Source organism: Telopea speciosissima, chromosome 10 (assembly GCF_018873765.1).
Source record: "Telopea speciosissima isolate NSW1024214 ecotype Mountain lineage chromosome 10, Tspe_v1, whole genome shotgun sequence".
NCBI classification, from domain to species: domain Eukaryota; kingdom Viridiplantae; phylum Streptophyta; class Magnoliopsida; order Proteales; family Proteaceae; genus Telopea; species Telopea speciosissima.
The window spans coordinates 23800067-23828000 of NC_057925.1; the positions used below are offsets into that span (position 1 = coordinate 23800067).

Here is a 27934-nt window from a genome sequence, read left to right on the forward strand (position 1 = left end):
TATGCTACATCCGCTATAAGCATATCTCAAGGTTAAAAAAGCAATAAGTACAAAAGACCACAGACCACTTCAAAGTAATTAAAGAAATGTGAAAGCGATCTGGTTGTTTAGTATATGACAGTAGTAACTGGGGGAAACCTGAATGAAGATAAAGCAGCATCATTCATCTGACACTTTAGCATCAGTCCATCCAAGACCTGGCCTGGAGATTTCCCCCTGTGGTTCTTCATAGTCTCGGGCATCACGAAGAGAAGCTTCAAAGTCAGTAGAATCAATTGCAACAGGAAGCAAACTACTTATATCATCTCTAGCACCAAATCCACCAGCTTTTATAATATCGTCAGCTGTTACGAAAGCCTCCATGTTGACCTCTCCAGGCGTCTCCATATCAGCTGAAGCAGCTACTTGTTCTACATCATCCCCAAGATTGCTTCCTGCTCTGTTAATCTCTATAGTATCTTCTGTAGTATCTGAGTCCTTCACTGGAACATCTTTCACATTCATCTCTCGATTATCAGATTTTGCTACCCCATTTGTCATGCTGTCTTCATTCCCATCTGATGCAATCAATGCCCCAAAAACCTTAAAATTGGTGCAGCTTACAAATAAGATCATACAGAGGTTCAAATGCTGAACTACTTTTGAAAAAAAATGCAATAAAACAACCCACAGTATATTCTGCTGCTATGGAATGAACAAGCACAGGTTACCATAAAACAAGAGTTCATCCTACTCAAAATCAATCAGAGAAAATTTCATTAACAACTTCAACTTGGATAATATTAGAAACAAATATATCTTGAATATTTAAGTGACAAGAGGACCTAAGATGGGGATGTAGTATTACAATAATCTAGAATCTTTTTAAGTCGTGAATTTTACCATTTCCCTTTTCGTCATTTTAAGGAGTGTAGTCCATCTGAACTCTAACTTAGTGTATAGTTGGGAAGATGGGGCCTACCTATTAAAATTTGGGCCCCACTTGACATGCCATGTAGCATATTTTTCCAAAACTGTTTCTACTGAAAGAAAATTTGCCAGTGTTGCAACCACTACCCCATATCTAAGAAGTGAAAAAGAAATAATTATCCTTGGAATTTATTTCCACCTGAAACAAAAATTGATGGTATTTAACATGGTTTTTGAGAATATTTACTTGAAAGCAACGAAGCAGTTTGAATTTCGACTACTATAGTACAGTGACTTAGCTAAAGCAATCAAGTGCTAAAAAGGCCACAACTACATCAACCAGTATAGTATAAAAGCCGCAACTATACCAACCTAAGTACTAAAGATGCCATAATTATATTGCAATGGATCAGATTCTCCAATTCTTTTTCTTTTCCTATTAATATATGTGCTTTCTGGCCCTTATCTATCTTATCACGTCAATTTTTCTTCCTTTTTCAGTTATAAAACATAAAACAGAGAACAGAGCTTTCCTCAGTATAAAACCAAGCAATTTGCTGTTAGAGCTGTTTAGTCTATAACATCCAACACTTCACACCTTATTTTCTCAATAAAAACAAAATTAACACAGATTGTGCTGTATACCTTTTTCAGCATACTAAAGATAGGATGTTGCTTGTAATAATGGAAGCAGGAAAGTGATTTCCAAATATGATGGTTCCAGTGACAATTAATTATCTATTTTCTTCTGCCCACCATCTTCCTTGCAGCACTTTGGGAAAGTAAGGCCATGTTTGGTATAACTTCTAATTACCTGTGAGTTATTCTTTGACAAGCACTTCTGTGATCCATAGAGTGATTCTTACAAAAATTAACACTCACTGAAGCCTACATAACTGATTAATTGAGAGAGAAGAGTTGGTAGTACGGCTGCATGGTGTCATACGCAATGCCAATAAATTGAAGGGCATAAGAGGGGTTGAATGTATTAAGCAACTATAGATATAGCTATCTGCATATTTCCTCTTTATCGCAGTTCTACTCAGAACAAAACAGGTTGCCATGTGAATAGGATTAGAAAAGATCAAACAATATGGGCACTTGAAAGTAATGGAAGGTTCTTGGTTAAGTCTAAATAGCACTCTCTAGGATATGCTATTGCAGTCTTGCTGACATTCCCAGGAAGGCTATGTGGGTTTAACACATCAATACAACGATTCAGTGGACTGTTTACCTACAACATCAGATTGTATACTATTCTCACAGTTGATCATCCAATTGTGGAAGGTCTGTTCCTGACGTATGCATCTAGTGTCTAAGTTGAGGACGCATACCATTTCCTAGAAATGTGATGAATCTAATTGTATTTTGGGCATCTAAATTTTTCGTCTAAGGAATATAACACAAAGCCCCTCTTGCATATAATAATCATTTTGGCTCTGTACACTTCTGGGCTTAGTGGCATCTTCAAGTCCCCTTGATAAATTTTACTTGAATTACCAAAAGAATGTAACAAAAAGATTGAAATTTTTATGTAGGTATGCTTACATTGCTTTTAATGCCCATGGTTCCTTTATTCTCACAATATGTGCATGATGTTGCTTCTTAGTAACACAAACACAGAAGACAACTTGTTCCATGTTTCCTAACCTTATGATTGACATAGTTTTATGTCCAACACACACTGAATCATATGAAAATTCTCCAAACACAAATGATGTTTCCTGCTCCAATGTTGGTGGATCTGACACCATTGCAAAAACTCAATTTATTTTAGAACACCTATAATCAAGTCCTTCCATCAGCATTAAGCATACAAGTTCATAATATTATTTGTTGCAACTAAACTATTACAAGTTGGAGGCTCTCTTTCAAAGCAAAAGCACAAAATTGAATAAGCAAGTATGGCCCATGAATCATGTATGACTAGAATTGCCCACTAGATTAAAAACTGGCAAGTGTGTCGGGTATGTCATCTTGAGTTGTCCACAGGGTTTCAAAACAGGAATTGGTATCCGGATCAGTCCCAGTTGATTCTGATCCTGTAACGGAACAGAATCGGCCTGAATCAGTCCAGATCAGACTCGGAATCAGTATATTCCAAGTATAAAAGGAATTCCCGTACAGGATCAGCACGATCCAGATCAACCGGAATTGGCCGATCCAATCCGATTCTTAAAACCCTGGTTGTCCACCAGCCTGTCTTTTGTCCAACTTTGAATAAATGGATTCAATATTCACACCACCTAAGACAAAATAAAGGGCATACCCAGTGCACAAGGCTCCTGCCACTGCGGGGTCTGGGGAGGGTCATATGTACGCAGCCTTACCCCTGCTTTCGCAAAGATCTGAACCGTAATTGTAATTTTTTTGTAAACCAGCACATTCTTTGAAGTTGTTAGTTTTATCATCCCATTAGGAAAAATGAACTTTATACACATAGACAAAGAGATAGAGAAAGAGAGCATGTGATTCCTACACATTGCAAATTAAACAAGGCATAATTGATGTGAGTTGTCTTTGAACACATCATTACATCTGTGACATTTAAGATAGTACCTTGCATATGTTCAACTGCATCATATTCCATGGATGCACCAAAATTTGGATAAAATAGTCCTATTCTTATCTACTTTTTTTCTGCTCCCAAGCACCTCCTGAAATCTTCTAGATGAATCTCCAAAACCAATACTTACATCACGATTCTCTGAAAATAACCAAAAAGACATTAAGTTACACCAGGGTGATAATCAAACTCTTTAGGAAAATGTAACTTCAACATACAGAATATGGAGGTGAACTCCAGACATTAAGACCAACATGAACAGAACAGCAACAGAATTTTGAGCTGAAATAATATTTGGTTAAAATTAACAAATCATCAGTACATTAGTTACAAGTAAGTATCCTCTTTTCTGCATGTGATAAAACAAAAAAAAGGGTGTATCCAGTGCATGTGATAATAAGTAATATTGACATGGTACAATGTTTGGATCCAAAGTGAGGTATTCATAACTACTCTCTCTTGAAACCATTCTATACATACCACAAGACATCTAAGCATTCAGATAACCCAAAGAACAGATAAAGGGGCTCCCTAACATCTAATCTCTCTAGACAACCAGAGGTATTTAAGTCTACATAATTACTGTTAGAGTTACTAGAAGTTATGTTCTAAGGGTAGTTTGGGAACTAGCCTGTTGACTAGTTGCCCTAATATATAATTTCTATCTTTTTACCTTTTTACTCTTTACCTCCTTAGGGAGGTGTATGTAATTCTATTATTTCTATTAGTGAAGCAATATAGGTGTGGAGAGATCTCTCTCACACACAACACTTTACAACCGAATCATTCTCCTTCTCTTCCTCTTGTCTCCAAACTTCTCCTTCTCTCTTCTTCTTCCTTCTCCATCTTCTTCCTCTTCTATTACTTGTTTACCTAATCTAAAACTCAACTTGGTATCAGAGCAGGTTTGAGAGTCGTGTTTTAGCCCCTTTCTCCTATTCTTTTTCTTCTCTTTGAAATCCTAGGATACAAAGGGGTTCAAGGAGAAGATCCCTATGTAAAAGGATTGCTGAAAGAGCATGGAATAGGTTCGATTTGACCTATTTGTGAGGTTGAAGCTGCTGTTTGAACTCTGTTGCAGCTCCCTTATGGTTTTGTAGCTCTTACAGCCACAACAGAAATTTCCGCCAGCCAGAAGTTGCAGTCCTTGTTTCTCTCTCATTTCAGATGGGTTTCAGCCTTGGAATGGCTCTTTGGAATCGCCCTAGAGTGCTTATCAGGCCCCTTAAGTCCCTTCTTGCAGCTTGAAGGATCTATTGGAACTTTTTCAGTTTTTTATGGAATCTCTGTTCTGCCCAGGTAAACCGAGACTGCACTTCTTCTATGCTTTTAGTATTTGAGCTGCCCTATGCTGCTTTCTTGGTTGAAGAATGATAATGGCCATCTTGTTTGAGATCTTGGAGCTTTTTTATGTTTGTATTACCTCTTGGAAAGTGTTAAGGACCAGCCTATATCTGTGTTCTTCCTTGCTAGAATTTCTGTTTGGTATTGGACTCTTCTATTTGGGTTGAGTGTGTACTCCCCAACTGCTGTTTGTTATCTGTTTTATGGTCAAGTGCTCTTTCCCATATAATATGGTTGATACAGCCACATCTGAGCTTGGTTCGGCTGCTTCACAGCCCCTTCCCACAGCTCCTCCAATTGTTTATGAGAGCATACCTACACAAATCTCCTTTGTGAAGCTTGATGGTACCAATTACTTGGACTGGTCACACTCTGTGAGGCTGTCACTCAAGAGTAAAACAAAACTGGGATACATTACAGGCACCATTATAGCTCCAGACCCTGGTTCACCTACCTATGATCAATGGGAGGCCGACAATTCTACAGTCATGACATTATTAATCTTCTCCATGACTCCTGAGATTGGACGAAGGTTTATCAGAAAGGAAACTGCCAAGGCAATCTAGGACAGTGTCTCCCAGACTTTTGATAGAGTGGATGACTCTGCCAAGGTCTATCAGCTTCACCAAAAGATTAACTCCATGAGGAAGGGTGAGAGGACCATTTCTGAGTACTACAATGCCTTTCTTACCCTGTTGGAAGAATATGACCACTACAGGGATCTCCACTTGAAGGATCCAAAGAGGATGAAGCTACGGTATACTAGACTCTTGAAAAGGAGCATGTCTTCACTCTGCTTGGTGGTCTGAACCCTGACTATGAGCCCATCAGGCTTCAGATCTTAGGCCAGTCTCCGTTTCCATCTCTTACTGAGGTGTGTTGGGAGTAACCCAAAATGCCCTGCCCAGATCTCGGCTCAGGCGAGGGAGCGATGCGCGCTGGCTAGTGTGCAATAAAGAATTAAAGTTGCACCTTCCCTCACAAGGCGTCTTTTGGGGGATTGGCAAGCGCTTGGTTCTACAATTGGTATCAAAGCAGGTGGTCGTGAGTTCGAGTCTCCCCAGTGCCATAGGTGCTCTGTTATTGGGCGTGCATTAGTACCATGAGTGCTCTATTATTGGGCGTGCATTAGTGCCATGGGTGCTCTGTTATTGGGCGTGCATTTGGGGGGGGGATTGTTGGAAGTAACCCAAAATGCCCTACCCAGATCCCGGCTCGGGCGAGGGAGCGATGCGCGCTGGCTTGTGTGCAATAAGGAATTAAAGTTGCACCTTCCCTCACAAGGCATCTTCTGGGGGATTGGCAAGCGCTTGGTTCTACAACGATGACCAAATAAAGAGGTAGTAGGGGAAGGTCCCCAAACATCAGTATGCACAATATGGAAAGGAGCAGCAGTTCTATTACCATGATATGGATAAGAAGAACGGCAATGTTTGGCAAACATACACGGTTCACATTGAAAAACATGAGAAGCAGCAACAGAAGAAAATAAGTGAGGTAATTGTTTCCTCATTACAACAAAAGATGGATGGCCAAGCTGTGAGTCTGTGACATGACCCTGCGGACCACTGTATCCATATAGGTGGAGTCATCCTATGTAGTATCTGCCTCAGTCATCACTGAACGAGCCCGAGCTCCACCTCTACGACCATTACGACCACTACGACCACGTGTGCCAGGAGGACGGTCATGAAGAGACCAACACCTATCCTTGGTATATCCAGTTCTCCCATGATGATCACATTTAAACCTATCCCTACCAACTCAACTGGCACCAATTGTCTCCACTGTGTTGGCTACCTCACGGTTAGGCCCTGGGCCTCTACCACCTCCACGTGTATCTTTGGAAGAACTAGAGTTGAGAGCTGACCTCTCAAGAGAGGATGTTGGGGATGGTTCCAAAGCAACACGCCGAGTCTCCTCACTCTGTAAGTAACTACACACCTTGTTGGGGTAATTCTACACATCACCCATTATGGTTTTGATGATAACAAATAAGTTAGTTGTACTAACTCTTTTCTAAAAGATGCATACAGAAGAGCAAAGCATCAAGTGAGGGGGAGCACTCAATTCAAGAGATTAATGCTCAAAGCAAATTGAACTTGTCCAATCTTTCAAGACATCAAAGAATCAAGAAGAATGGAGAACAACTTTTAAAGTCAAAGATCAAGACAAGTTAGAGGAACTCACTTTGAAGATACTCATGTAAAGAAGTGAAATTCAAGACTTGAAAAAGTTTGAAGACTTAGAATTGTACTAAGTTGTAAATTCATTTGTTAAAGTCCATATGTAATGCACACACTCACGCATGCATACATGTAGTGTGACCCTAGGAGGTTGTTTTAGACACTTCTCACTTGCACTAAGACCAAAGAAATTGGCCCGGACTTGTCCAATGAAATCGACCCAAGTAAGTCCAATAAAGGACTTAATAATGTCAGCAGAAATTTTATGATCCAGCATACCGGATCATGAAACGGTATACCGGATCAGCTGTTGATCTCAGGAAAATGCTCATAGTAGCCTTCCGGAGTACGCCGGATTGTAATCCTGCATACCGGATCCTGAACCGGCATACCGGATCAATGTATTACTATTATGATATAACCGTTACTCCTGTGTTTTAAATGGAAGTTAGGTGATCCGGCATACCGGATTCCCATCCAGCATACTGGATTATTTATAGACTGTGGAATCCGAATGTTAATTGGATTCTTAATTGATCCTAGGCCTCTAGCCTATAAATACCCTCTTGATTAGTGTTCTAAACACAACAATTATCTACAATCAAGAGCTCTAAAAGATCAATTGCTCCCTAGTGAGATTATACACTCAAGCTCAAAGAGGATCAAAGAAGTTCAATCTCACTCTTGCTCCCTTCATACACATTTGCATTCAAGCTGCATAGATTGAAAGGTAGCACCTATTCTACTAAAGTTTGAGGTAATCCTAAACTAATTAGTAATTCATTTCACTTTGTTTAAAGTTGTTGTTGAGTCCTCTTGCTCGAAATCAAGAGAAGGAGTCCTCTTGCTCGGAATCAAGATTGGTTGAGTCCTCTTGCTCGGAATCAAGAGTAGTTGAGTTCTCTTGCTCTTAATCAAGATTTGTACGAGTCCTCTTGCTCTTACTCAAGATTCGATTTAGTGGAATTCTCTCTAAGGTGAGAAGAGTGGACGTAGGTAAGTATTGGCCGAACCGCTATAAATTCTCTTGTGTTATCCTTGTTGTTTGTTTATTTTCATCGATAACTTGTTTATTTCCGCATTAAGTTTTTATTTCCACAACCTTCACCTATTCACCCCCCCTCTAGGTGAATTCACATTTGGTATCAGAGCGGGAGCTCAAGACCGTGATTGTTTTTCAATCCAATTAAGAGTTAAAAATCATGGGATCCTCTAGCAATCGAAGGATTGAGGGATACACCTTTACTAGACCTCCCTTCTTTGAAGGTGAAGGATTCTCCTATTGGAAGAATCGCTTCAAGAACTTCGTGTGTGCCAATAACATTAACGCATGGGAAGTTATAGAGAATGGACCTAATACCATAGATAAGCCCAAAGAAGAATGGACCCCAGCTGAAAAGGCTAAAATGCAACTCAACTATGTTGCTATAAGCTATCTCCAATGTGCCTTAGGAGAAAAGGAGTATAATAGGACATGCATGTGTGACTTCGCCAAAGAGATGTTTGATAAACTTTTAGTAACCTATGAAGGTACCTCTGAAGTTAAGCAATCTAAGATTGAAATGTTAGTGAATGAATATGAATTGTTTAAAATGAAAAATGATGAAGATATATATGCCATGTTTACTCAATTTACTAACATCGTGAACAAGTTGAAAGGATTAGGTAAGGTTTACTCCAATGGTGAGAACGTTCGAAAGATTCTAAGATCTCTCTCAAAGGAATGGAGACCCAAGACTACAGCAATCAAATAATCCAAGGACATCGACAAGCTAAGCTTGGATGAACTGTTGGGATCACTCCAAACTCATGAGATGGAGCTCAAACAAGACACCAAGGAGATTGAACCAAAAGAACCAAAGAAGAAGGTTGTAGCGTTCAAATCATACCATGAAGTAAGTGATGATGAAGAAGAACTATCTGATGACGAGATTGAATATCTCTCCAAGAAGTTCTCAAAGTTTCTGAAGAACAAAGGCAAAGCCACACTCAACAAGAGAAGACTCTCAGGAGACCAAAAAGGTAAAAATCCTCTTAAAGAAAATAATGATTCTTCTTCAAAAGACATTGTTTGCTATGAGTGTAGGAAACCAGGACATTTTAGGGGAGATTGTCCGAAGATAAAGAAATACAATAAAGTATTCAAAGCCGAACACTCCGTCAATTCAAGCGATGAAGAAGAGGAAGACGAAGAATCTCAAGAAGAAGAGCAAATCAACCTTGTTTTTGTGGCTATTGAAGATGAAGAAAATGAAAATGAGGTAACCCTCACTTCTTCATCTCATAAGAATAAAGACTTTCTATAATTAAAAGAAGCCTTTGAAAATCTTTATCAAAGTAGCATGGAATTAGCTACTACTAAGAAAAATCTCTTAAAAGAGATAAACATCCTCAAAGACCAAAACACAACTCTAACTTCTCAAGTAAATATCTTGGAAGAAGAAAAAGAGAAATTGTGTAAAGCCTTGGAGTCCTTTACAAATGGCAAAAAGACCCTTGATATCTTACTTGGAAATGCCTCCAAAGCATCCTTCAACAAGGAAGGAGTAGGCTATGATATGAACAAAGAGGCAAGTTCAAGTAAAATAACAAATAAGAAAGGAAAGAAGAAATTTTGCAACTATTGTAGTAAGAAAGGACACTCAATTGAGGAATGTTATGCTAGAAAGAAAACTCCTCAATTTAGCAAACCAAATCCCAAAGGGAAGACTCCGTATAACCCTCAAATTGTTGTATGCAACAATTGCAACAAGAAGGGACACACTGTTTGGGAATGTCATTATATGAATCAACCCTTTCACCATCCTAGAAGACCTTACAATGGTCAAAACAGGAGGAGTCATCCCAAAGTGAAAAGAGCACATAAGATACCCCAAAACCAAAGACCTTGGAACCCCCAACCATACCCAAATTGGTATGCTAATCAAATGGTTTGGAAACCAAGAGAAAGGTATGATACCAACATTGACGGACCCAACACACAATGGGAACCCACATTCTATTAAGTTTTATTTTTCTTTATCCCCTCTTTTTGATAATGCCAAAGGGGGAGAGAAATGAGGAGAAAAAGTTGTTATGTAGTTTATCTTTTAAACATAAATTGTCTTCATATTGTCTCTTTATATCACTTGATATTATTTATTTGTCATCATAAAAAAGGGGGAGATTGTTGGGGTAAATTCCACACATCACCCATTATGGTTTTGATGATACCAAATAAGTTAGTTGTACTAACTCTTTTCTAAAAGATGCATAGAGAAGAGCAGAGCATCAAGTGAGGAGGAGCACTCAATTCAAAAGATTGATGCTCAAAGCAAATTAAACTTGTCTAATCTTTCAAGACATCAAAGAATCATGAAGAATGGAGAACAACTTTTGAAGTCAAAGATCAAGACAAGTTAGAGGAACTCACTTTGAAGATACTCATGTAAAGAAGTGAAGTTCAAGACTTGAAGAAGTTTGAAGACTTAGAATTGTACTAAATTGTAAATTCATTTGTTAAAGTCCATATGTAATGCACACACTCACACATGCATACATGTAGTGTGACCCTAGGAGGTTGTTTTAGACACTTCTCACTTGTACTAAGACCAAAGAAATTGGCCCGGACTTGTCCAATGGAAGCGACCCAAGTAAGTCCAATAAAGGACTTAATAATGTCAACAGAAATTTTATGATCCAGCATACCGGATCATGAAACGGTATACCGGATCAGCTGTTGATCTCAAGAAAATGCTCACAGTAGCCTTCCGGAGTACGCCGGATTGTAATCCAGCATACCGGATCCTGAACCGGCATACCGGATCAGTGTATTACTGTTATGATATAACCGTTACTCCTGTGTTTTAAATGGAAGTTAGGTGATCCGGCATACCGGATTCTCATCCAGCATACTGGATTATTTATAAACTGTGGAATCCGAATGTTAATTGGATTCTTAGTTGGTCCTAGGCCTCTAGCCTATAAATACCCTCTTGATCAGTGTTCTAAACACAACAATTATCTACAATCAAGAGCTCTAAAAGATCAATTACTCCCTAGTGAGATTATACACTCAAGATCAAAGAGGATCAAAGAAGTTCAATCTCACTCTTGCTCCCTTCATACACATTTGCATTCAAGCTGCAAAGATTGAAAGGTAACACCTATTCTACTAAAGTTTGAGGTAATCCTAAACTAATTAGTAGTTCATTTCACTTTGTTTAAAGTTGTTGTTGAGTCCTCTTGCTCGAAATCAAGAGAAGGAGTCATCTTGCTCGGAATCAAGAGTAGTGAGTCCTCTTGCTCGGAATCAAGAGTAGTTGAGTTCTTTTGCTCTTAATCAAGATTTGTACGAGTCCTCTTGCTCTTACTCAAGATTCGATTTAGTGGAATTCTCTCTAAGGTGAGAGGAGTGGACGTAGGCAAGTATTGGCCGAACCACTATAAATTCTCTTGTGTTATCCTTGTTGTTTGTTTATTTTCATCGATAACTTGTTTATTTCCGCATTAAGTTTTTATTTCCACAACCTTCACCTATTCACCCCCCCCTCTAGGTGAATTCACAATCGATACTTTGTGTCATTCGTTGATGATTTTTCTCGCGCTACTTGGACTATTCTTATGAAGCATAAAAGTGCTGTTTGTGATGCATTTAAGACCTTTTATCAGATGATTCTTACTCAGTTTGACACCCAGATCAAAATTGTTCGGTATGATAAAGGGGGAGAATACATGTTTGGTAGCCTCCAAATCTTCTTTGCTAATAATGCCATTATCCATCAACACGCACTAAACTTGATCCCAAAGCCCTCAAATGTCTATTCCTTGGGTATTCTTCTACTACCAAGGGTTACAAGTGCTATCACCCTTCTTCCCGTCGGTGTCTTATTTCTAAGGATGTCACCTTCCTTGAATCTGTTCCTTTCTTTGCCCCTTCTCAGCATCCTCTTCAGGGGGAGAAGTGTGGAAGCGAACAGGCTGCTGAGTTCCTTCATTCTCCTCTCCCTATCTCTCCTTTTCTGTTTGACATTGGAACACAGACTGTGGATGTGGTAAATACTGGTGATCAATTAGGTGTGAATACAGAATTGGTGGTTGGAAGTGGTTCTAGTAAGGAGAAAGATTACCACATTACATACAAAAAAGGTGAAGGCTTGCATGACCAAGGAAAGCAGACCTACCAAGAGTCCTCTTTGGATCCAGATCCACATCTTGAGATTCATTCTTCTCAATCAGGTGACATCCCTTCAAGGTTCGAGAACTCGCGAGATCTCGCCGAGTTTCTCGGTTTTGGGCAATACCGAGTCGAGTTACTAGTCGGTTCCTAAAAGTGCAATTTCTCGGCCGAGATCTCGATGATATCTCGAAGGTTAAAATCAAGATATTTTCAATACAAAAAAAACAATATCTCGCCGAGATCTCGGCGAGATATCGAGATCTCAGCGATATCTCGGTTGGGCCCAAAGGTGCTATTTACTTGTATTCAGCCCAATTTTCACCCAAAAACCCATTTCCAACATAAGAGAGAGCAGGAACAGAACTCGATAGGCTCTAAACCAAGGGGAAAAACACCTCTCCTTCAAATTTCTCTCTCTTTCTTTCGATTGTTGGATGGAATGCACTGTTTGAAGTTAGATTGAAGTGCCAAAGTGAAGATTCAAGTGCCAATTTGGAGCATCATCACCTATTTGCAAGATTTCAAAGGTGTTTTCTATTTCTTCCCCAAATCTATTTTTTCCAAAAAAAAATTTTGTAATCCTTATTAGATTCATGTGGTTTTAATATATGTTGAACATCTTTGCCCGATCTATCACTTCATGGAGTCGGATTTTTTTTTCAGTTAATAAATTATTTATTATAATTTCTGAAAAAATAAATGATTTATTTGAAAAAAGAAAATGAAAAAAATAGGATGAATAGTGATTGTTTGAAAATGATTTTGATATATGTTAAACTACTTGGGATGCTCTACAGCCCCATGGATTAATTTTTTATTTTCACCCATTAAAAAAATTATTTTATTTTTCAGATTTAATAAATATATTATAAAAATTAAATATATATATATATAATATTAAGGAAAAATATTTATTGTCTATGGAAAATTATGTACAACATATGTACATAATATTCAACTTCAAAAGGTGTCAAATTCATCATTACATTATATTTTTCTTATACTTTAAGGTATAAATAGTTTTAAAAAAAATTCAAAATATTATTTTTAATTAACAAATAAATACTAGGGTTAGGGGATAAATAAGAGATAGTTATTTCATAGTTCTAGTAGCTTGACATTACGTTTAAGAGTTATGAATAGCATACTTTAAGTCTTGAATACCTTACTTTAAGTGATCCATGGTTATTAATACATGCTTTTTATGTAATAGTGTAAAACATAAGACATTTTGTATACAATGTCTGATATAGCATGGCAACATGGAGTTCCCATGTCCGCAGACAAAAAGAAGTCCAAATGCAATTATTGTGGGAAGTTGCTATCTGGAGGAGCCACCAGGTTAAAGCAACACTTGTCTGGTACAGGCAAGGATGTTTCATCATGCCCAAATGTTCCTATCCAAGTGAAAGTGGCAATGACACAACATTTGAAAGGAGGAAGATTAAAAAAATCTGAGAAGGAAAGAATGCAACAAGAGTTTAATGAGGCAATACTAGAGAGGGTTGGTGCAGAGGTCCGTGGCGGAGATGATACTGACATTGGGCCTCCACCTGGTGAGTTTCAATCAAAGGCTGAATGGAGAATTTACCAGCAGACTTTGGCTGAGAGTAGACAAAGTTTTCATTTTGATAATATAAGAGCATATGAGCAAGCAAGAGGAGCTGGTGGATCTGGCTCAGCTGCACTAGTACAAGAAGATGAGAGGAGGAGAAGCACTGGGATAAGAAATATACCACAACCCCAAACCCGACCACGAGTACAAGGTCCAGAACCCATTTTTGATCAGGATCCCACCACTTTTAGGTAACAAGATGCCTACCAGCCAACCATCCCACAAGTATTTGGTGGTAAACAAGAGAAAGCACAAAAAGCCTTCAGCAAGTTCATGCTTTACCATGGCATTCCAGCCAATGTAGCACAAGGAACATACTATAATGAATTCATTGATGCTGCAGGGAGGGCTGGTGTAGAATGGAAGGGACTTTCACCATTTGAATTATACAATGTATATTTGCCTCAGGAGGTAGAGGAGCTAAAAGAATACATTGATGGTTTGAAGCCAATGTGGGAGACATATGGGGTTACTCTTATGGCTGATGGTTGGACTGGACCTACTAGGCTGTCCATCATAAATTTCATGGTGAGTTGCAATGGAAAGACTATATTCTTGAAATCTATCGATGCATCAAAGCATATAAAGGATGCATCATACTTGTATAAGGAGTTGAAGCAAGTGGTGTAGGAGGTAGGACCAAGGAACGTTATCCAAATTGTGACGGATAACGGTTCCAACTATAAAAAGGCTGGAGAGAAGTTGATGAATAAGAGAGTAAGAGGATCTGGCTCTTTTGGACCCCATGTGCAGCCCATTCTATTGATTTAATGCTGAAGGACATGGGGAAAAAGACTTTGGTGGCGGGTGTGGTAAATAGGGCAAGACAAGTGACAACTTTTGTATACAACCATTCTTATGCTTTAGCCTTGATGAGGGAGAAATGCAATGGAGATTTAGTGAGGCCTGGTGTCACTCGATTTGCCACCAATTACATTGCATTGAAGAGCTTTCAGAGTAAGGAGATAGGTCTAAGGTATATGTTTGCAAGTCATGAATGGTTTGGTTGGCAAGGTTCTAAGTCAGAAGAAGCAAAGGTAGCACAACAGACCATTGCAAATGATGGATTTTGGAAGGACTTGGGGAAAGTGGTTAGCATATTAGAGCCAGTGGTGGCAATACTAAGGATGGTTGATACAGAGAAGAAGCCTACTTTGGGCCACATTTATGCTGCCATCCAAAAAATGAAGGAAATGGTTAGAGCTGCTATACCTCGAAGTGCAAAGTCCTACACTAACATCATTGATGAGCGGTGGGAGAAGCACTTGAGTCATCCATTGCATAAGGCTGGTGAGTTCAACATACTTTATACTTTAAATGTTATAACTTTTTAAAATTTACATATTCAAAACCCTAAAGGCATTAAAGCGATTAAGTCACTAACAAATCATATTTGTGGTGTTTACTTTACCAGCATACTATTTGAATCCAAAGTATCACTACTCCCATGATCTTGGGCTAGACATAGAATTGTTAGAGGCAGTTCAAGCTGTTACTCAGAAGTTGGAGCCACATCCAAAGACACAAGCTACTTGCAATGATGAGGTGAGAGTATGGGACTTTGGCACTTTGGTAGTTAGTTTATGAATGTAATTACTAAATAGGAAATACTAATGCCTCAAATTGAAAATAGATCAAATACTTCAGAGAGGCCTCAGCAAGTTTCGGTCGACTAGCTGCAATGGAGGGTAGACAAAAGTCAGACCCTGGTAGGTGGCATGATATTACATTTATGAATTATAATTTTATCTCTTTAGAATGTACATATTCTTACTATTCTTTATTTGTAATGCAGCCGACTGGTGGGTGCTTTATGGTACAAGTTCACCCAACCTGAGGAAGGTAGTAGTGAGAGTGCTCTCACAAACTTGTTCATCCTCCGGATGTGAGCGCAACTGGAGTACATTCTCATTGATACATTCAAAGAGGCGGAACAGGTTGGGTAGCGAATGACTGGAGCAGCTTGTGTATGTGCACTATAATATGAGATTAAGGATGAGGCACATACGTGAAGGAATTGAGGCCAATGATAAAGAACCCATTGAACTGTCCAACATTTTTCAAGAGGACTCTGATGACGATGAGGATCCCCTATTCCAGTGAGTGAGGGATCGTGGTACACCTGATATGGATCAATCTGGGGGTAGGCCCGACCCCACCATTGCGTCTGTAACCGGCACTAATGTTGATGAATATATGTCGACGCAAGAGGGGCGTGCACATGCAGAGTCATCGAAACCTTTTGAGCCTGCTGTAGGAAGTCCTGCTGATGATGATGATGGTGGTGGTGATGACACTGGTGATGCTAGTGATGGTGATGGTGATGCTGGTGGTGGTGGTGGTGAAGCTGCTGCTGCTAGTGGCATGCGGAGTGGCGATTAGTATGATGATCGTCATGAGGGGATGCGCGAGCAGTACGAGCAAGAAGTTGGAACGCAGGACCCTGTGCGTTTCACCGGTGAGTCTCAGTTTACGCATGCCACTCAAGATCAAGACCATGGTGGCCACCCTAAAACATACAACAGAAAGAAGGGTCACAAACACTCACATCAATCATATGCTCAGGAGGAGGACAACAGCAGTATGAACACCATGCTTACAAGTTTCGGAAGCATGAGTATAGATACTACTAGTGAGCATCAGTCATGGCAATCATCTCAGCATCATCATGGCTATGACTATGGCCAGCAGAGCACCGGTTCTAATTATAGTGCCTATGGTCGGTATGGGCCGTCGGCTGAGTATGACGATCAGCTCTGCGTCGGTGTTGGGTACACATTCTTAGTCCCAAACCAGCCATACATGCCTCAAACTCAATATGACGATGGCAGTGGATCTTACACCTCATACCAAGACCTCCCATATACCCTAAGATAGGGAAATTGGTATATGTTGATCAGAAGACTTATATGGAAACTGTGTCATGCTATTTACAACACTATAGCAATTCCATGACATGGGAATTCTATGTGGATCGATATGGGGATGAATTTCTTGTTCAATCTCATTTTCTGTAACAAATTAAGTGAACATTGATGTAATGTACATTTTATTTCAATGTTTTGATTGATGTGTACTAATTAGAATGTTTTGATTGCTAATTTGCTATGTTTTACTAAATTATATGTAGATTAGGTTGTTTTAATACGACTCGTCGCCTACCAACTTATGGTCCAAAGTAAAACTCATATTTGGACTTGTTTTTTGGCAAATCTGGGCATGCCATTGTGTTTAAATGGCCTGAAATATGCTGGATACCAAGTTTCAGACCCAAAATATGTGTACAACCCACCGAGTTGGGGGTCCGAGTCTAAAAAAAAAAAATTGCAGCAACTCGGCGAGATCTCGGCTCAACTCGGTTTCTGACCTGGCCGAGATGCCACCGAGACCCGAGTTCTCGAACCTTGCATCCCTTCTCCTCCATCTGATTTAGATCTTCCTATTGCTGTTAGAAAGGGGAAAAGAGCTTGTTCTAATCCCATAGCCCAGTTTGTCTCCTATGATGAGACAAGCTATGTCTGAGGAGATGATGGCCCTTGAGAAGAATGGTACTTGGCAATTGGTGGACGTTCCCAAGGGACGTGTCCCAGTTGGATGCAGATGGGTCTATACAATCAAGTATAAATCTGATGGCAGTGTTGAAAGATACAAAGCAAGGTTGGTTACCAAGGAGTACAGTCAAGTATATAGGATTGACTATCAGGAGACATTTGCTCTTGTGGCCAAACACAATTCTATAAGAGTCCTCTTATCTTTGGCTGCCAATAATGATTGGCCATTATATCATAGTTGTCATGGCGTCGCCATGGCGTCCTGGCGCTGGGGGAAGTCACATATCGAGCTACGCCATGGTGAATGTAAAAATATCGTCCGATATGGCTTCCATGGCGTCGCCATGGACGCCATACCATGATATATTGGCGTATCGATCGATATTTGTACATTTGAATGTAACTTGAATTTATTTTTTTTTAAACCATTTAATAGCTTAGATGCTTTTTTGTTAATGTCTATTGGAGGTGTAACTTGAAAATATACAACTGCAATACACATTATCAATTTATCATAAAAATTAAAAACATCAAACATATTACCCTAATTGGGGGGAAATAGAAATCGCAAAAGGCAAAAAAAGTTCGAGAGGAGAGAGGAGAGAGGAGAGAGTCGAGACAGAGGATCGAGATTCTGACAAGCGGCGACTTTGGCTTTAGTTCCTGGCTTCCTGCAACTCTCGGCAGAGAGAGTTCTTCACTCCTTCGAAGTTCGAAGTTGCGAACACCTCCGGCAACCTCAAGGACTCCAGGCAAGTAAGTTTTTATTATTTTGTTTAATTTGGTTCTTCTTCCTCCTCCCAGTCCTCCTGCAACTCGATCTTTCAATTCAGTTCTTCGTTCTTTTCCTCCCAGGCAGTCCTCTTCTTCTTCTTAACTTCTTCTTCTTGATTCTTCTCCTCCCGCCTCCGGTAATGATTAGTGATTACAGTACTAGTAGTATCGGTTTTTTTTTTTTTTTCTTCTTGTCTTGCACAGCCACACATACGGAGCTTGCACACACAGAGACAGGGAGAGAGTCGAGAGACAAAAGGGGGGATTTATTTGAGTTAGTAGTCCTCTCGGTTTTTTTTTTTTTTTTCTCTTTTCTTCTTCGCACGCTGTATGATCACAGAGAGGGAGATAGTCGAGAGAGAGGGGGCCTCTCGGTTTTTTTTTTTCTTCTTCGCAGCGCGTGTACGATCACAGAGACAGGGAGATAGTCGAGAGACAGAGGAGAGCCTCTCGGCTTCTTTTTTCTTCTTCGAATCGCTTGTACGATCGCAGAGACAGGGAGATAGTCGAGAGACAAAGGGGGAGGGATTTATTCCGATTACAGCCATAGTACTCTGTCTTTTTTCTTTTTCTTCTTCTTGCCTTGCGATTGCGAGGCTTGCTTACGATCGCAGAGACCTCTCGTTTTTTTTTTTTCCTTTTTCTTCTTGTTGCCTTCACTTGCAGCCTTGCAGGCTTGCACACAACCTCTCGGTTTTTGTTTCTGCTTCTTGCCTTGCAGTTGCAGGCTTCCACATAGACAGAGAAGGTGTTTTATTTTTTTCTTCTTCTTGCCCTGCACACAGCCACACACAGCAGCAACACATATTCAACTCCATTAGTCCATAATTTCAGTTTTTTTTTTTTTTCCCTTCAACTTAATGTTATAGCAGAAAAACCAGTACTTTGATAGTTTGATTTTGTGTTTTCCATCCTAGTTGGCTAGTTCAGCTTAATGTTAATCTGCTAAAAACCAGTTTGATTGTTAATTTGTTATTTTTGTTTTGTGACTTTTGTAGTCTCTTTCACTCAACTAATGGATGGTTCTACACAAATTAGTAGTGGGGGTGAAAATATTGCAAGTACTGGAGCTACTCCATGATATGATCCAAGCAAAGACCCAGCAAGGAAGGCCAAATCAAATGACCCTGGGTGGAAGTATGGGTATTGGCCAGATCTAACAAACAAGAATGTTGTTAAATGCACCCTTTGTGGCAAAGAAATGAGCTGTGCGATTAAAAGATTGAAGCAACATTTGGTGGATGGATATGGAGACGTTACTAAGTGTACCACGACAAATGATGCTATTTACAAATGATGAGGGAAGCTCTAAATAAAAAAAAGAAGAAACAGATTACAGAAGTGTTGGATGATGATGCTGTAGCAGTTGGAGGGCAAGTACAATCAAATGATACACTAGAAGGACAATCCCAGACTCCTTCAGCTGCTAGGGTGGCTCCTAGCTCTGGGACAATTGCTAAGAAAAGAAAGGTTACTCAGCCTCAAGTAAGGGGTCCCATGGATGCTCATGTCAGACAAACTCCTGAGCAAGTAGTCAATGAGAGGCATAATAGTAGTTCTACTCAGACTACTATAGAGAACCGTTTTAGGACACTAGAACAAAAAGCCAGAGTTGATTATCACATTGCTAAGTGGATGTATCAACAAGGTATCCCATTCAATGCTATTAAGGCAAGGACCTTTGAGGTCATGTGTGAGTCTATTGCACAATATGGTTCTGGATATATTCCAACTTCATATCATCAAGTGAGAGTGCCATTGTTAAGAAATGCTGTGAATGAAACTGCAGAGATGAAGAAAAAATATGAAGAGTATTGGAAGCAGTATGGGTGCACTCTTATGTCTGATGGATGGACGGATAAATGGGGAAGGCACTTAATTAATTTTCTCGTTAACTGTGCAGAGGGGACTTATTTCATGGGATCTGTTGATGCATCTAATGTGGTTCAAAGTGCACAAATGCTATTTGAATTGCTTGATCACAAAATTGATGAGATTGGTGAGGACTATGTCATTCAAGTTGTAACTGACAATGCTTCAAATTATAAGTTGGCTGGTAAAATGCTAATGGAAAAGAGAAGAAGGCTATACTGGACTCCTTGTGCAGCCCATTGCCTAGACCTAATGTTGGAGGATATAGGTAGTTTGAAAGACTTTAAGAATGTGATAGGTAAGGCAAAAAAAATAACCACCTTCATCTACAGGTACAGACGTCTTCTTGATGCAATGAGGAAAAGAATTGGACAAAAGGATCTTGTTAGAGCTGCAGTTACTAGATTTGCAACTGCTTGTTTGACATGTCAGAGCTTAGTTAAGCATAAGGATGCATTAAAGCATTTGTTTATTTCTGATGAGTGGAAGGGTTCTAGTTTGTCAAAGACAGAGGCTGGAAAAAAAGTGGAAGAAACGGTGTTTGCTGTACCATTTTGGAACACTGTGGAGGATTTTATTAGAGCATCGAAGCCACTTATTGTTGTTTTGAGGATTGTTGATGGTGATGAGCATAGTTGTCACGGCGTTACGGCAATCCAAGTCGGTGGAGGGGTGTCACGTCGATATATCGACATGTCGCCCGCCATGGCGTTGCCATGGCGAGCATGTCGACCATGTTTTATTTTTTATTTTCTCTATTTTTAATGTCATTTAGTATGATATAATATATATCCTATAACATCAAAATCAACATGAAAGTGTACTACTAATATACTATGGTTTAATTCATGAAAGTGCAATATCCATTAGTATATATGAAAGTATGAAAACATAGATTAGTGACTGTGCAAGCCTGCTGCAAGGCAAGAAGAACGGGAAAAAAAAAAAAAAACCAGAGAGAACTACTTGCTGTAAATCTATAATAAATCCATGCCCCCACCTTCTGTCTCTCGATTCTTTCCCTGTCTCTGTGTGTGTAATTGTATATGTGTGGCTGTGTGCAGGGCAAGAAGAAGGGGAAAAAAACACCTTCTCTGTCTATGTGCAAGCCTGCAACTGCAAGGCAAGAAGGAGAAACAAAAAACCGAGAGGTCCATGATTGTGTGCAAGCCTGCAACTGCAAGGCAAGAAGAAGAAAAAATGAAAAAATGAAAAAAAAAAAAAAAAAAAACAGCGACTGTAAGCAAGCCTGCAACTGCAAGGCAAGAAGAAGAAGTTAAGAAGACGAAGAAGTGAGAAGAAGAAGAAGAACTGACGGAGAGAGTTGCCGGAACTGAAGAAGACGAAGAAGTGAGAAGAAGATGAACTGAAGACGAAGAAGAAGAAGAAGAAGAAGACGAGTCGCCGGAGGACGAAGGAGATTGGAGAAGAAGAAGAAGAACCAAATAAATAAAAAATAAAAAATTACTTACCTGGAGGTTGCCTGAGGGGTTCGAACTTGCCGAAAGTTGTAGCTTCAGTTCTTCTTCTTCTTCTTCTCACTTCTTCGTCTTCTTGACTCCGTCAGTCTCAGTCTCAGTCTCTGTGTCTCTGTCTCACGAAGTCTCTCCTCTGTCTCGACAAATCACTTTGTGATTTCTAAAATCTCCCAAATTCCAATTCCAATTCCAATTAGGGATTTAGGGTATAGTAGTAAAGTGTACTGTTTAATGTTTAATGGTTTTAATTTTGTATGTTAATGTGACCAATACAAATCAAGGAAAAACCATTTAAGCTTTTAAATGGTTTTAAAAAAAATAATATTAAAACCTAAGTTTTTTACACAAATATCGACTGATATGCCCATATATCGTGGTATGGCGTCCATGGCGGCGCCATGACGACGCCATATCGGGCGATATTTATACATAAGCCATGTCAAAGCTCGATATGCCATCTTCTCCAGCACCAGGACGCCATGACAACTATGGTGATGAGAGGCCTGCTATGCCTGAAGTTTATGTTGCTATGGAAGAGGCAAAAAAGAAAATACGTGAACATTTAGCACATAAAGAACGGTTGTGGAAGAAAATTATAAATATTATTGGCAAGCGTTGGGAGTGTCAAATGGAGCGTCCATTGTATGGAGCCGCACTATTTCTTAATCCCGGAAAATTTTCCATGTTCAAGGAAAGTAAAGATGGCGAACTGATTGCCAATCTACACATCTCATTGATTGATGTCATGACCAGATTGGTGGCTGACCCTGCTATACAAGACAAGATAACTTTGCAAATTGATGATTATAGATATTCAAAAGGTTCTTTCGGGAGGGATATGGCGATTAGACAACGGACAACCATAAATCCTAGTAAGTAACTTAGTATTTTTAGTTTGTACCTACTTTGTATGCTACTATGTCTATGATGTATTACTATTAATTCAGTTTTTTTATTATATTTTTATAGTTACTTGGTGGAGTACAAATGGAGGTCGTGCTTTTGAGCTTTCAAAGCTTGCACAACGTATACTAGGCCTTTGTTGCTCTTCTTCTAGTTGCGAGCACAATTGGAGCACATTTGAGTTTGTAAGTATTAACTTACATGATTACATTTACATTTAATTTATTTTTTAGACCTTTTTTTTTCACTTTTGTTATGTCTTTTATTGAAAAATGACTTTTGTTTTCTCTTGTTTATGAATTCAGATTCATACCAAAAAGAGGAATAGACTGGAACATTCTCGTTTAAATGATCTAGTCTATGTTCAATACAATAGCCACCTCCATGAAAGGTTTCAACAAAGACATGAGCTGGAAGGCAAAAACAAAACATATGATCCACTAATTCTTGATGAGCTGGATTGGTCTAGTGAGTGGATGGTTACCCAGTCAGGGGAAGATTTAGTCCATCCCAATGATGATCTCACGTGGGACGATGTTGGTAGAGCAATGGGGGCATTGATTGAAGCCCCCATCCGACTAAGGAGAACTCAAGCATCAACCTCTAGAGCCGATGTGACATATTCACGCCGTGGACGTGGTAAAGGGAGAGGTAGGTCAAAGATGACTCTGAACCAGATGAAGACGAGGAAGAAGAGGAAGATGATGTGAATGACGACGAGAATGTCGTAGATGACTATCTTGGTGTCGAAGAGCCACGATAAGAAAATCTGCCAAATGCAGATCTTTTAGATGAATATGATAATTAATTAGTTTTGGTCCTTTTGGATATTATGGATTGTTTAAACTTTGAAGTTTGAACTTTAAACTTTGATTTTTGAAGATTAGTTAAGGACTTAAGGTTATCTATATTTGGTTGATTACTTGACTTTAATATTTTGATCTTTGATTACTATATTCAGTTATCTATCTTCAATTATTTTTTTGCTTTTGAATACATAATTTCCTCTCCTCTTTCATCAAATTCATATATATTAATATATACCTATTACTTTATTCAGGTTGCTTTGCTCCAAATCACACACACTGAAGAAAGACTATTGCTATCAAGCTTCAGTAAACAGGTTAGCCAATCATTTGATTTTTACTATTGCTTTCAATTATTTGATAGGCTAATCTATATTTTCATGCTTTCATATACACTAATGGATATTACATTTTCATGAATTAAACCATAGTATATTAGTAGTACACTTTCATGTTGATTTTTTATGTTATAGGACATATATTATAGCATACTAAATGACATTAAAAATAGAAAAAATAAAAAATAAAACATGGTCGACATGCTCGCCATGGCGGCGACATGTCAATATATCGACGTGACACCCCTCCACCGACTTGGATCGCCATGACAACTATGCATTATATCAGTTAGATGTGAAGAATGCTTTTCTTCATGGTGACTTGGAAGAAGAAGTGTACATGCAAACCTCTCCAGGCTTCAAAATGCCTTCAGCTGAAGGGAAAGTGTGCCTCCTCAAGAAGGCACTATATGGGCTCAAATAGTCACCAAAGGCCTGGTTTCAGCGCTTCCAATAGGCTATTCTGAAGAAGGGGTATTCCCATAGTCAAGATAATCACACTCTCTTTACCAAGCGGGGCAATGGTACCATCACAGCCCTCATTGTCTATGTTTGATGATATTATGGTCACAGGGGATGATATAACTGAGATAGGTAAACGGAAAAGCTACCTAGCACAGCAGTTTGAGATCAAAGATCTGGGCCCCTTGAGGTACTTCTTAGGAATTGAAGTATCAAGGACCAAGAAAGGAATCAACATATGTCAACGGAAGTTTGTTCTTGATTTGTTGACAGAGACGAGGATGTTAGGCTGCAAACCAGTAAATTCTCCCATTGAGCAGAATCATAAATTGGGAGAAGATTTTGGTTCTCCTCTGGTTGATGCGGGAAAGTACCAAAGGCTAGTGGGAAAGCTTATCTATCTTACTATGACACACCCAGATATCTCCTACGCAGTGGGAGTGGTGAGCCAATTCATGCATGCTCCCAAAAGTGGCCACTTGGATGTTGTGTATCGCGTTCTTAGGTATTTGAAGTCTTCTTCAAGGAAAGGACTGTTGTATGCCAGACACAATCACTTGAGAGTGGAAGGCTTCACTGATGCTGATTGGGCTGGCTCCATAACAGACAGGAGATCTACCTCCAGCTATTGTACCTTTATGGGAGTTAATTTGGTTACATGGAGAAGCAAAAAACAACATGATGTAGCCAGATCCAATGCAGAGGCAGAATTTCGAGCTATGGCTCATGGTGTTTGTGAACTCATATGGTTGAAAAGACTTGTTCAGGAACTAGGATTTGATACTGAAGGCCCTATGAGACTCTACTGTGACAACAAAGCTGCCATCAATATTGCCCACAATCCAGTCTAACATGACCGAACTAAGCACATTGAGGTTGATAAGCACTTCATCAAGGAGAAGATAGACTCTGGCTACATTTGTACTCCTTTTGTGCAGACTGGTGATCAGCTGGCAGACATCTTCACCAAGGCTCTTGCTTTTCCTCAGTTTAGTACTCTCTTAAGCAAGCTGGGAATGCATAATATATATTCTCCAGCTTGAAGGGGAGTGTTAGAGTTACTAGAAGTTATGTTCTAAGGGTAGTTTGGGAACTAGCCTGTTAACTAGTTGCCCTAATATGTAATTTCTATTTTTTTACCTTTTTACTCTTTACCTCCTTAGGGAGGTGTATGTAATTCTATTATTTCTATTAGTGAAGCAATATAGGTGCGGAGAGATCTCTCTCACACACAACACATTACAACCGAATCATTCTCCTTGTCTTCCTCTTGTCTCCAAACTTCTCCTTCTCTCTTCTTCTTCCTTCTCCATCTTCTTCCTCTTCTATTACTTGTTTACCTAATCTAAAACTCAACTATTACTCCTGTCCGGAAGTTATCGCAAAGAGAATAAAATAAGATGCCTCCCTTGCAAACCAAGAGAGATACTCTCTCTCTCTCTGTACTGCACGTGCATGCCTCTACCATGATTTAATAGAACTGGAGCATTTTCCAAATACTTTTGAGTTCTTATCAGCACAAACTCATTATCAACATATTACAAATGAAAAGGCAGTATTCTTTTCAGATCCTTGTGAACCAAATAGAGTATAGGACAAGGATAATGAAAACAACAATGTCAAGGTGGAGATTTAGAGTGAAATTTTGACAGATAAAATGGTTCAGCATGAAAAATAAAAAAGGGTATTTTGCGCTAATATATCCTTGAACTGTGAGTCTATATTTCTCCAAGTAACAGACATTAATAGGCAGTAAGTAAATTAATTTACATTCTAATACCATGAGATCGGGCCACGATGCAGCTGTCAAGGTCATGCCGACCCTGGCCCACAATCCCTAAGGATGTCCAATCCCAATACCACCAAGGCCCATCATGGCCCAAGACAGGAGAAGGAAACCTTCCTCGATACAGGTAATTCAGCTGGCTTATCAGGGTATGTTCAGGCTTGGGCTTTCTGTTAGGGGTCCCATAGGGTAGACCGGCCCATGTGTACCCTAAAATAGCAACCACCATTAAGTAACTCAATTCCATGGAAGCAGTTCACATATTCTCAAATCTTCAAAAAAAATTGGTAAAGGGTTCCGATAGTTCACTTATGAATCCCCTCAACCATCAAATTCTATTTATACCATGTAAGTCTTGTGGTAAACAACTCAAGGCATTAATGTTTCTGTAACCTAAACCCAACTCATGTTAACACCCCATCCTTAGTCTTACTGTATCTGCTAAGTCGCAACAGGTTTGGGTGGTAAACCCTTGTCATTCCTACTCCAATGCAAGATACCAAAGAATGCCTCTGTTGATAAGGTGCAAGTTGAAGGATCCAAATGGGGAAGGCAAGGCCATAAAAAAAGGACATAGGTTGAGCTGAAAAGTAATGGTCTTGGAGATTCATGATAAATGGATGATTCAGGCATAGAAAGAGTAGAAAGAATGAAATCGACAAATAGGATTTGTCCCCAAGCAGTTGGGACTTGGCTTCATTAAGTTCAGTTATCAAAGAATAGGAATCTTGCAGGCAACCCAAGTAGTTGGGACATGGCTTCATTGAGTTAAGTTGTGCTAGCAAAAGAATCTAAACAGATAGATGAAAAGAAGGAACTGTTAATGTCTTCAGTAGCTCCAATATAAGTTTTGTTTCTAACAGCATCTCAAATGTCAATTTCATATGTGATGTAGTCACAATTTGTACATACAATGAAATAATCAGAAAATGATGACTACATTTGATTTTATATCTTCCTGTCAGTATTTCTAGTTTCTCAAGAGCAAATTTTTGAAACTTCATTCCTTAGAGTCCAAGTCCCAAGACTAAATTGCAAAAAGGTTATCCATTTCCAGTGCTACAACCACGCAATCCATCTCTGGTCCCCCAACCCACTTTTTCTAACAACGATGCATCAAATGATACACTTTTGTGAGCATCTTTTCACAAGATTGGGCATCAGTGACCAAAGTTCTGGATATTATGCCTGTTGACACTACCTTTTGTATGTACTTGCAAAATATGTGTATGGAGTTACAAATACCTAAATAGTTTTGCTTATAGATGATAATAAAAACTTCCAAGGTTGCCGAGAGAGAGCACTGTCAACTATCTCATGAACTGCATCCATCTTATTTTAATTATCTATGAAACATTATCCTCTATGTCACCTTCTTTATTTATGGTTGAGCTAAGATACCTCAAAGAATCACTTTGCAGAATCTCCCTCTATGATTGAGCCAAGATACCAAAAAGGAAAGGGAGGAAAGGAAATGGATTGACAATCAATTTCAGTAACAGAAGTTGAGAAACTAAATGAGTCCTATCATCAGTTAATTGTGCCGCTTGTTTGTTGTGATCCTTTCCAATAGAGGTGGGAACATGATTCTTGAAGTGAATCCTATCACTTTTGATTTGAGGTAAGGTTTTCCATATATGGCACTTTTTTTTTGGTGAATCAAATATGGGACTTTTAACACATGGGGAAAGGAGTTTTCTAAAGGGATTGACTGATAATCTACAACTGCTATTTGGGGGGGGGGGGGACTTGGTGCGATTGAGACCGAAATGGGAAATTTACCCTAAAAAAATAGAGACAGAAATTACTTGGTAAGGAGAAAAGTCAGTAAAGGAAAGCATACACTCGTAAAACCCAAACTTCCTGATGTCCAATTGATACAGGAAACTAAAAGAATATTAACAAATCAATCACTAAATAGTTACTACCACAGTAGTAACAATTACCCAGCTCCTTAAATTGAAGAAAAATTAAACTCTTAAACAGAATATATTCAAGCCAATCTAAATGATTCTATAACCAAAAAACCATAGAACTCATAAACAATTGCAGCTCTTTTGTAGTAATTACATATAAATGAAATAAAAATAGAAGAACCCATTACGGGTTATCATCGTTGGAGTTAACAAGAGTACTGGTACCTTAGTAACAGTCTTGAACTGAGTCTCTGGCCGAAGATGGTAAGC

At 39.1% G+C, this 27934-nt stretch overlaps 1 protein-coding gene across 1 annotated transcript; it reads right to left on the minus strand.

The window, feature by feature from the left end:
- On the minus strand, positions 1–27934 carry LOC122642766. Its single transcript, XM_043836345.1, has 3 exons — positions 27890–27934; positions 3469–3616; positions 1–557 (listed from the first exon to the last, which is right to left on the minus strand). Exons 2-3 carry the CDS (start codon positions 3497–3499, stop codon positions 160–162), a joined length of 429 nt encoding a protein of 142 aa, XP_043692280.1. The 5' UTR covers positions 3500–3616; positions 27890–27934; the 3' UTR covers positions 1–159.